Source organism: Elephantulus edwardii, unplaced genomic scaffold, assembly GCF_000299155.1.
Source record: "Elephantulus edwardii isolate Elephantulus edwardi_28Jun2011 unplaced genomic scaffold, EleEdw1.0 scaffold00271, whole genome shotgun sequence".
Classification (NCBI taxonomy): Eukaryota; Metazoa; Chordata; class Mammalia; order Macroscelidea; family Macroscelididae; genus Elephantulus; species Elephantulus edwardii.
Genome location: NW_006400021.1, coordinates 1,610,329 through 1,621,947, shown reverse-complemented (window position 1 = coordinate 1,621,947; position 11,619 = coordinate 1,610,329). Strand labels below are relative to the sequence as shown.

Genomic DNA, 11,619 nt, shown 5'->3' with positions numbered 1-11,619 from the left:
TTAGAAAGTTTACAGAAAATCCCTGGGCCTTCAGAAGAAAGACTGATGATCCAAGATGGATGTCAGAGGAGACTCTGAGTATTGCACTGAGTGCTGAGAAGCCAAAGCTAAAGGAAGAAATCAAAGAGCTGAATAGAAAATTTCAAAAGGCAGCTCGGGACAACAAAGCAAGATACTATAATGAAATGTGCAGAAAGCTGTAGTCAGAAAATCAAAAGGGCCGGACTCGCTCAGTGTTTCTTAAGCTGAAGGAGTTGAAAAACAAAGTAATTGGTTAAGAATACATAATTTTTTTTATATAATTAACAACTTAATTACTTATTATTCCCAACATAGGGAGGAGATTAGTTTCATGAAACCACATACTTCCTTACGTAGATTCAATATTATCACTGTTTTTTTTTTTTTTATTTTTTTACCATTATTTTACAATTCTTAACTTCATTCATCTTCTCCCTTCTTTTGGCTAAAGTACAAAAGCAAATTACAAGTCCTTAGCCCCTACATAATTAAGTGAGCATAAAGAAAACCAATAAACATTTCCTTACACTACCACTATGCCATTTTCACAAAATTATCACTAATGTCATGGTATCATTACTGACAACCTATAACACACTGGTAACACAATCTGCTTGCCGAAAATAAAGTACCTGGAACTTTTACATGGATCTCTTCACTCCTTACATCTCAACATAAAACAAAAATTCTCAAAATGGACCAATAAGCAGCATCATGATAAACGGAGAAAAGAAAGAAGTTACCATGGATTTCATTGTACTTGAATCCATAAGCAACAGTCACAGAAGTGTAGCAGCAGTCAAGAAATCAAATTATATATACTGCCTTGGGCAAATCAGGTACAAAAGATCTCTTTCAAGTGATAAAAGAGTAAAGAGGTCTGAGGACTAAGGGATACCTGACTGAAATCAATATGCATACAAAAGCTGGAATAATGAAGAGAGGAGAAGTGATGCCTTTCAATGGACTGCCAGAACAAGCAAATCTGGTTTGGAAGAAGTATGAGACAAATGTTCCTTAGAAGCGAAGATGACTAGACTTCATCTCACATACTTTGAACATGTTATCCAGAGGGGCCAGTCCCTGGGCATGGATATTATGCTTGGTGAAGTGGAGAGTAAGTGAAAAACAACAAGCCCTCAACAAGATGGACTGATAACAGTGGCTACAAGAATGAATTCAAAGTAATGATTGAGGGGATGGTGCAGAACCAGGCAGTGTTCTGCGGTATTGTACAGAAGGTTACTAAGAATCAAAACTGACTCAATGGCACCTAACAACAGTATCTAATACTTAGCTCACACTCAAATTTTCCTCTTTCAAATTTTCTACTTGGTCAAGACAATTTGGATGTGGAAAAAAATGTATGTAGGATGTGTGAGAGTCCAAGAGTTATCACAAATTAATAGTAAATAAAAATAATGTGGTTTTAAAAAAAAATAGAGGGGAAATGAAATGGTGGAACAAAAGTGTGCTCGGAAATGGATCAAAGTATATACTGAAACTTAAGTTATGGCAACTCATCAGGAAAAAAAAAAAGACTATCAATAATGTTGGGATAACTGACTAGAAAAATTAGTGGGTTCTCTACAACACATAATACAGAAAAATGAATGCCTGATGAAGTAGAGAAGCACCCAAAAAAAGCAAATCCAAAATGGAAAAATTTTATTAACACATTGCCACAAATGACAGTTTGTGTTTCTAAAAAAAAAATGTGTTCCTAAGCATGGTCATCAATTTAAAAGTGTGCGGCAACGTGTTAATTCAATCATATTAAAATTAAAAATGTTTTTGAGGTCAGTGATTCCTGGGCAAGACAGAGACAGACCAGAGGCAAGATCAGCAGCAGGCTCAGCAGCAGCAGCCACAAAGAACAAGGAACCAGCATGAGACGGAGCAGTGCTAGGACTCCTAAGACACAATTCCAGAACCAGGGGCTCTCACCCTAGATTGCTGGAGCCCTGCGGGAAGGGTGGGGAGAGAGATGCCATAATTTGCAGGACTAGGAGAGTTTTGTAACACTGACCTAAAAGACCTGAGGCTTAAAGTCAAAGCGTCTGCATTCATGAAATGCCGTCCTGACCTGTTTCCAAAGTGAACTGTAACCTCTTAAGTTCCTTAATAAACTCCATTAACTGTAAGGACAGTTCTAAGTTATTTGTGGCCACTGCAATGGAATATGAGACAGAGCAGTAAGCAGAGCATTAAGACTTCTGGAAGGATGGCTGATGCTAGTATGGGTAGGTCTGTGGATTGTAGGGCTTATCTGGCCTCATGGAAATAGGTTCTGTGCTGTGGATGCAGTGGGTGGGAACTGATAACCCCTCTGCGGAATTAATGGAGGTCAGAAGCAACTTCCCCAGGCAGGATTGACTTTTTTTACAACAGGCTTATAAAATTAATACAATGGATACAGTTACTCCTTAGACTGATCAACCACATTAAAAGGATAGCATCTGCCCAGGGATAATGGTCAGAAAGCAAGAAGGGATAGGACAGAGGCAAACACAGAGGAAGTGGGAGGAGTTCTAGTGTGAGAAACAATGTATAAAAACTGTGTAAGTAAACCAGTATTTTAAAAAAAAGTGTGAATGTTAAAATTGAGGTCATAAAATGTGTATGACTGACTGACTGAAAAACCATTTTGCTTTGTAAACTTTCATTAGATCACAAAAATAATTTATAAAAAAAAAAAAAAACCAAACTAGGAGCTCTGGTGGCCTAGTGGCAAGGAGCTGCAACTACAATCCCAGAGGCGCACGGTTCGAATCCACCAGATGCTCTGCCGGAGAAGGAGGGACAATCTCCTCCTGTACCAGTCAGATCTGATTTGACGGTACACTCACAAAAATAATAAAAAGAAAACAAAAAACCCCAAAACCAGTGTAAAGAAGCTGCAAGGAAAAACGAAGTACTCCATATAATGGAATCTAATAATCAAGGCGCATGAACAAACCAGAGTTTCATGCATCAATATGCAGGATTTGACAAAATTAAGTTGCAGAAGAATACATACTAAATAACACACAAGAGAGAGTGACACAAGGTAACGAGGGCTCCAGCACGTGGCAGTGGCTAGGACCGTGCAGTGATCAAATCTGTCATTTGTAGGGTCACTCTGAAGCAGAGTTGCCTCAACAGCATAAAACAGCATGATAAGATAAGAAGGCCCACTCTCTGGGATAGCCAGTGTGGCTGCTAACCAAAAGGCTGGAGGTTCTAGTCCATCCAAAGGCACCTCAGAAGAAAATCGTGGCAATCAGCTCCTGAAAACGAGTCTTTGAAGAGTGTGTGGAGCCCAGCTTTGCCGTGACACACATGCGGCCAGCGTGAGCGAGGACCAGCTCCACAAATACTGCGTTCTTGCTAGTTTGGTGTTTTTTTTGGCTGTTGTTATTTGTTTTGTTTTATATACTTGTTTATATGTCTACAGTATTTTAAATAAAAATGAAAACTAAAATGTGAAGAAAAGAATACGTACTAAATAAAGTATACAATAACGTTATATTGAGATAAATGCCAATTTATTTGAGACAATTAGTTAAAAGGGAAAAATGATCACACAGGTCATCAACAAGTAACTGGTTAAATAAATCTGGAAAATGATTATTTTTTAACAATGAGATACAGCTGCTACTGGACAAATATAAGAAATAATCATCAAACAGCTGCAGAGACTTCAGGGTGCTACAAGAAGGTCCTTGTTATGACCCTGTCATGACCTTGACAAGAGTGGTTGGTGATGGGTGATATGCTGTACTGCTATCCTGGATGCCCTTAAGTCGGAAAACGACTTACAACCTACTCTACAGCGGATTTTCAGAGGTATTAAATCGTACAGCTGGTGGATTGGAATCACATGCCTTTGGGACTGCAGAGCAGCTTCTTACCATTAGGGAACCAGAATCCCCTCATTATTACTGTTATTGCTGGTGAAAAACTTTCATGAAGGTGGTGAAGAGAAAATAAATGAGTTCAAAGAGTTGGGCAGTAATTGTCCTGTAGTGCACACCCAAGTTTATGCAGCAAACATACAGCTTTTCATGTCAATTTCATTTAATAAACAACAAATTACTTAAATCTCCGAGTTCCACCTTGGAAAACAAATGCACTAACTCTATTAAATCTGCAAATGATACAAATAACTTCTTACGAGGAGCCATTAAAAATTATCCCATAAATTAGACATCCTCCTTAAAACAGACATCTTACAAAAGACTTGAGAGAAAACGACCTAAATAAAAGTGTAACTCACTTTTTTAATGGCGACAATTTGATTGGTGTTCTTGTCTCTGGCTTTATAAACTGTGGCAAACTAGAGAAAAAGAAAATACGAGCTTGTGGGAATTTGTCTTTCATCTGGGGACGCCCAGAAACGTGGAAAGACACTCTACACACTGCTTCAGTCTGTTCTTTAGGGCGGAGAAGGCTGCTGTAGGCTTATATCTAAGTATAAATAAAGAGAATTTGCAACCAGGCCAGATGTCTGACCACCACGCGCAAGCCTGAGGGGGGCGGCGTCTCCAGGGGGTCCCCTCCCGGCCTTCCAATCTCAGCACGAGGGCCTCACCTGTCCCTCTCCAAGGAAGTCCAGTTTCTCATAACGCTTAGCTCGTGACTTCACGTCCAAAGCCATCGGGGTCGCGAATTCCGACCAAAGCAGAAAGGGACAAGCTCCAAAGACTACGGTAAATTTAAAGTTACCCTGGCGCCTCCAACAGCCTCTTCCGCTCAGTCAGATGCGGCGCTTTAGTAGCTCCGCCTGTACTTCCGGGATGGGCGGGGTGCCGCCAAGTGGATCCCGGCAGAGTCCGCCCGCCGGAAACTGTGGAAAACCCAGCTGGTCGGCTCCGCTCTATCACGTGGTCTATTCGCATTCCACGGTCAGCTGTCAGCTTTGCTATTTTTTACTCTCTTAAATTACATTTTTTCTTCAGTAAAAGAATGGGTTGGGCTCTGATTTTGTGTTCTGAGTTCCAGATTTGGTACAGCTTTGGAAAACTTTCTCCTTAATATCGCTAAATCCTGATCAGGTGCGTCCTCCATACGGTTGCTAAGGACGCCAAGCCCAAGGATCTCTGGTTACTTAGCCAAGTCCCAAATTCTTTTTTTAGGTTTTTTTTTTCTTGTTTTATACCGTCAAATGGGATCCGACTGGCACAGGAGGCGATTAACCCTCCTTCTCCAGCAGAGCATCTGGTGACTTGGAACCGAGCTGCTTCGGGATTGCAGCGCAACTTCTTGCCACTAGGCCACCAGAGCTCCCTTGCAAATTCTTTTTTTTTTTTTTAAATTTAGGTTGTTTATTTTTCATTTCAGTGAACATCTACAGAGATTTTGGGATTCCATTCATTCATTGTTGCACCCTTCTCCCCTCCCCCCATTTGCTCCTCTCCTTTGAAAGCAAAAGAAAAACATTCTTTTTTTTAAATAAAATTTTATTTTGTGATTTTAATGAACGTTTACAGAGAAGTTATGTTTTTCATTCATTCATTGTTGCACATTTGACTCCCTCCCTATATTCCCCCCCTTCACATTGTTTTTAAAATAATCATTCATTGTTCCACAATTACCTACCCCACCCCGCTCCTCTTTGTCATGATATACCTCTTATTCTGGGCTGTTGTTGTACATATAATGCCTAATCACATATTCTTTTGAGCCAGTTCTTTCTTTCTTCAATCCACTTTTATTCTATTCTCCTTCCAACCCCCCATGTCTGATTCTTCCCCCCCCCCCCATGTCAAGATTCTTAAGGGCTGGGTAAAGAGGTATTAATAGTCCAGGCCATTTACAAAGCAGGGCTGAAATTGAACCCAGTTGAAAGTCGTTGTGGTCTTCAATTCTCTATCCTATAAAATGGAAGTCATATCAGACTACATCATGGGATGGTGAAAATGAAATTAAACATGCAGAAAGTTTAAGCATGATAAAACCAAACCCACTGTTATCACCAGATTCTAACTTACAGAAGAAAAATGATTACAGTTCAGTTGGAACATTATACTATGGGTTTCCATGGGAGTAAATTGGATGGGAAGATATTGCCCATCTATCTTCCTGGTTAGAAATCATTCAAAATTAGAAGCAGCTGCAAACGTCCATTAAATAACTGGAATATGGACTATACAAAATATGACTATAGGAAAATTTGAGGTCTTAAAAAAAATGAAATGGAATGCACAAAGATGGATATTCTAGGCACTAGTGAGCCGAGATGGAGTGGTATTGGCCACAATGAATCAGATAATCCCATGATTTATTATGATGGGAATGAAAAATTTGGGAAGAATGGTGTTGTAGTCATAAAAAAATAACATTTCGCTGCTGATGCCTCTTTGCAAGGAGAAGGCGCGGGTCGGTGCTGCTGCCGTGGAGCCGCTATGGGCTCGCTTGACCCGGGCCCCGAGCCGCGTGAGCACCGGCCTAGAATCAGGATCGAAACTTAAAGATGGTTGACCAAGACCCCGAGGGCATTAGCCTCCTCCAGCAGATGGTGGCTTCAGGCACTGGGGCAGCAGTCACCTCTCTCTTTATAACACCCCTGGAAGTGGTGAAGGTGCGTCTGCAGTCCCAGCGCCCCTCAGGAGCCAGTGAGCCAACACCTCCCTCTAGACTGTGGAGCATCTCCTACACCAAACTGTCGTCCCCTCTCCAACCTTCTGGGAAGTGCCTCCTTACTGCAATGGAGTCCTGGAGCTAGTGTACCTATGCCCAAATGGGGCCCACTGTGCCACCTGGTTTCAGGATCCCACCCGCTTCCCTGGCACCATGGATGCCTTTGTAAAGATTGTGAGGCATGAAGGCACCAGGACCCTCTGGAGTGATCTCCCAGCCACCCTGGTGATAACTGTGCTGGCCACCGCCATTTACTTCACCGCCAATGACCAACTCAAGACCTTCCTGTGGGGGCGAAGCTTGACCTCTGACCTCTATGCACCCATGGTGGCTGGCACTCTGGCCCAATTGGGCACAGTGACTGTGATTAGCCCCCTTGAGCTGGTGCGGACGAAGCTGCAGGCTCAGCATGTAGAGCTGAGGGCCTCTGTTCAGGCTGCAGTGGCTCAGGGAGGCTGGCGCTCTCTGTGGCTGGGCTGGAGGCCCACTGCCCTTCGCGATGTGCCCTTCTCGGCTCTATATTGGTTCAACTATGAGTTGGTGAAGAGCTGGCTAAGTGGGTCCAGGCCAAATGACCAGACATCTGTGGGCATCAGCTTCATAGCTGACGGGATCTCAGGGACGGTGGCAGCCATCCTCACTCTGCCTTTTGATGTTGTGAAGACTCAGCACCAGGTCCAGCTGGAAGCGATGGAGGCTGTGAAAGTGAGGCCTCCACGTGTGGAATCTACATAGCTGCTGCTGCTGCGGATCCCAGCTGAGTCAGGGACCAAGGGATTGTTTGCAGGCTTCCTCCCAAGGATCATCAAGGCTGCCCCCTCCTGTGCCATCATGATCAGCGCTTATGAGTTTGGCAAAAGGTTTTTCCAGAAACTCAACCAGGAGCGACTGCAGGGCCCTTGAAAGGGGCCAGGGATTCAAGACGCACCACCATCTGCTTCATGGATGGATGCAGGCAGGAGACTGAGCCAAGTGCCTTTTTCTCAGCACTGAGGGGTGGGGAGCTGCTTCCCTTTCCCCTCTGGGTCCTCAGGGCCCCCCTCAGACATGGCTTTCTTTCTGCTGCTCCCCATTCCTGAGGCTCAAGGAGCATCACTTTTCTATCTCCCGTTCAAGACCAAATCTGCTGTCTGCCCACACCTTCATTTCCCTGTTTTATTTTGCTGTAACTGGACCTGCCCCCAGGAACCAAACACCCTGGCTGGACGTGCTTCAGTCTTCCCTACCTCCATTAATTCCTTATGTCTAAAGTTGAAAAAAAAAAAAGGATAACATTTCAAGATCCATATGGATGTACAAGGCTGTGAGTGATAGGATGCTATCCATACACATACAAGGAAGGCCTGTTAATATAAGTATTTTTTAAATATATGAACCAACTGCTAAAGACAAAAAGAAGAAAATGAAACGCTTCTAATAACTTTTATAGCCTGAAATAGACTGAACATGCAACCAAGATGTATTAGTAATCATAATCACTGGTGACTGGAATGCAAAAGTTAAAAGCAAATTCACAGGACCTAACATACACCATAAGTCTATCCCACCTGAATTTAAAGATAAACACAGGAATAGGTTTGAGGCACTAAACACTAGTGATCAAAGATCAGATGAGCTGTGGGATGAAATAAAAATAGAAAGTAAAAGGTCACTGTAAGACAAAGGAGGAAGAAAAGATCAAAATGGATGTCAGAAGAGGCTGAAAATTGCACTAGAACGTCAAGAAGGCAAAACAAAGGGAAGAAATGGCAAAGTAAGAATTGAAACAAGATTTCAAAGGGTAGCATGAAAAGACAAAATATTATGACAACATGCAAATTGCAGGAGATAGAAAATAAAAAGGTAGAACTCACTGAGCATTTGTCAAGCTGAAAGAACTGAAAAACAAATGCAAGCCCCCAGTTGTGATGCTGAAGGATGCTATGGGCAAGATCTTGAATGACCCAGGAACCATCAAAAGAAGATGGAGAAGATACAGTCATCTTACCAAAGAGACCTGGCTGATATGCAACCATTTCAGGAACCAATTGCGATAAAGGAAGTTCAAGATGAACTGAAGGCATCAGCAAGAAATAAGGCTTTAGGAATTTATGGGATACTAATTGAAGTTTCAACAAACCTGTTGATGACAAGAAATGTGGCCAACTGATGCAAGAGATCCGTATTTGTTCCCATTCCCAGAAAGGTGATTATACAAAATGTGGAAATTATGAGACAGTTATCACTAATATAAGCTTCATCTTGCTTGGATCCAAATTAGCAATCTTGGTGCCAGCAGTCAAGAAACAAGGAGAAACATTGCACTGGGGAAATCTGCATTTAGGGACCTCTGCAAATTATTAAGGGGTAAGGTCAGTTTGAGAACTAAGGTGCCTCTGATTCAGGCCATGGTCTTTCCGATTACTTGCTATATATCTGAGAGCTGGACAGTGTATAAGGATGACAGAAAAAGAACTGATGCCTTTGAGCTGTGGTGTTGGAGAAGAGCACTGAACATCCCATCGACGTCCAAGAGAAAGAACAAACATATTTTGGAGAGGGTGCAGCCAGTGTGTTCTTTGGAGGCAGAAATGGTGAGATTTCGCCTCACATACTCGGGGCATGTTGCTAGGAGGGGCTACTCCTTGGAGGACATAATGCTGGGAAAGGTGGAGGGTCAGCAAAGTAGAGGAAGAAGCTCAACTGGGTGGACTGACGTGGTGACTGACTGCAATGGGCTCCTGTGTGTCAGAAAGTGTGAGGATGGGACAGGATAGAACAGGATTCAAATTATTTTGTTCATAGGATTGGTATGAGTCATGCTCAACTCAACAGCACCTAACATCACCACCACTAATATATGAAGTAAAATCTTTCTGAAGATTATCTAAAAACAACTAGAACAGTACAACAGAACTGTCAGAAATTCAAGCTCGATTTAGAAGAGTCAGTGGCACCAGGTATATCATTGCTGATGTCAGATAGACCTTGGTTGAAAGTAGACAATACCAGGTCTAATTGTGTATTACTGACTATTCACAGACACTTGACTGTGTAGATCATAACAAACTATGACTAACATTGAGAAGAATGAATATTCTGGAACACTTAATTGTGCTTATGTGAAACATATACCTAGACCAAGATGCTCTTGTCCAAATAGAGCAAACGAACACTGCATGGTTTAAAATCAAGAAATATGTGCATCAGGACCGTCTCCTTTCTCCATTATCTATTCCATCTGTATGCTGAGCAAATCATTTAAGAAGCTTTATGACAAAACTGTGGCATGAGGCTAAGAAGACTCATTAACAATCTGTGTTAAGCAGGTAACACAATCTTGCTTGCTTAAAGTGAAGAGTTGAAATGGTTGGTGTAGAAGAAACTTACCTTTTCAATCTGTATGCAGAGCAGATTATTCAAGAGTCTGGGCTCTATGAGAAGTGTGGTGGCATCAGGATTGGTGGAAGATCTATTAACAATCTGCGTTATACAGATGACACAACCTTGCTTGCTGAGGAGGACCTGACAGAAGGTTAAGGACTGCAGCCTTCAGTATGAACTGAGGCTCAATGTCAAGAAGACAAAGATTCTCACCACTGCACCAATTGGTAGCATCAGGATGGATGGTGAAGAGATTTGAGATTGTTCACAGCTTCAGTTTGCTCGGCTCCACGGTCAACACTCTTGGCACCAGTAGCCAGGAAATCAAAAAACGTATTGCTGTGGGAAAGTCTGCTGTTAGGCACCTCTCTAAAATACTCAAGAGCAAAGGTGTCTCTCTGGAGACTAAGGTGCACCTGATACAGGCCATGGTCTTTGCAATCACTTGTTATGCATCAGAGAGTTGGACAGTGACTAGGGAAGATAGAAGGAGAATTGATGCCTTTGAGCTGTGGTGCTGGAGAAGAGTATTGAATGTACCATGGACTGCCAAGAAAACAAACAGATTCATCCTAGAGAGGATTAAACCAGGCTACTCCTTGGAGACAAGGATTCTGGGGCTTCGTCTGACATACTTTGGACATGTTGCCAGGAGGGATGGGTCCTTGGAGAGGGACATCATGCTTGGTAAGGTGGAGGGACAGCTCAGGAGGGGTACACCCTCTATGAGGTGGATTGATTCAGTGACTGGGGTAATTGGGATAGGTGTGTCCGAGGCCATGCGATTGGCACAGGATAGAGCAAGGTTTAGGGCTGTTGTACATAAGGTCGCTATGAGTCGCAAACGACTCGACGGCACATAACAACAACAACAATAAATTCCAACATCAAGAAAATATCCTTACCACTGGGTCAATAGGCAACATCTTGATAAATGGAGAGAAGACTGAAGTCATCAATTTAATCATCTCACTTGGATCCATCCACATTTAGCTCCCTTGGCACTAGCAGTAAAGAAAATAAAAAACATACTACATTGGGTAAATTTGCTGTTAAAGGAGTGGCAGGTGGGTGACTGACCAGAGACCTTTCAGGTAGCAATCTAGTACTTTAAACGGTAAGACACCAGGATCCCTTTTACACATAGAATGTGGTCAGTATTAGCTGTATTTACATGAACATTAGTATTTTCATACAAATAAATACTAATATAAATTAAGATAATAATTTCTTCTAAGGCGTGTTCAAGGTGTACTAATTCACTGGTATAAACTGAGACAGAAACAAAGTAAAAAAACTCTACATTGTAACAAGAGAAGGTGGTTAAGTAAAATGTTATGATATAGTGATTAACAGCTGTAGAGATGAAGAAAATTTTAAAATATTTTTATATTTTAAATATATTTTAGATAGGGAAGCCAGTTTTTAGTCAAAGTTTCCGAATCATGTTGATTTTTCATCCACTCACAATTTGCCTTTATTTGTGTAATTAATTACAATATCAAATCAACCCCTTATTGAGCATTGCGTTTCCCTTCACTTACTTTTCTCCATTTCCATCCCTATTAACCCTCTAAGATTAAGTCTATGTGTAAACTTTACCCTAGCTTTTTA

General features: G+C 41.9%; 1 protein-coding gene and 1 pseudogene across 1 annotated transcript in view; one reads left to right on the top strand and one right to left on the bottom strand.

The window, feature by feature from the left end:
- CDK7 (cyclin-dependent kinase 7) overlaps positions 1 to 4,809 on the bottom strand; it is a 66,770-nt gene extending 61,961 nt beyond the window's left edge. The window contains exons 1-2 of the mRNA XM_006900027.1: positions 4,595 to 4,809; positions 4,280 to 4,339 (exon numbers count right to left, since the gene is read on the bottom strand). Of these exons, the coding sequence (XP_006900089.1) occupies positions 4,280 to 4,339; positions 4,595 to 4,660 (126 nt within the window). The 5' untranslated portion in view covers positions 4,661 to 4,809. The remainder of the gene's footprint in view (positions 1 to 4,279; positions 4,340 to 4,594) is intronic.
- A 1,666-nt stretch (positions 4,810 to 6,475) lies between these two features.
- On the top strand, positions 6,476 to 7,545 carry LOC102852594 (annotated as a pseudogene).
- The last annotated feature ends 4,074 nt before the right edge of the window (positions 7,546 to 11,619 follow it).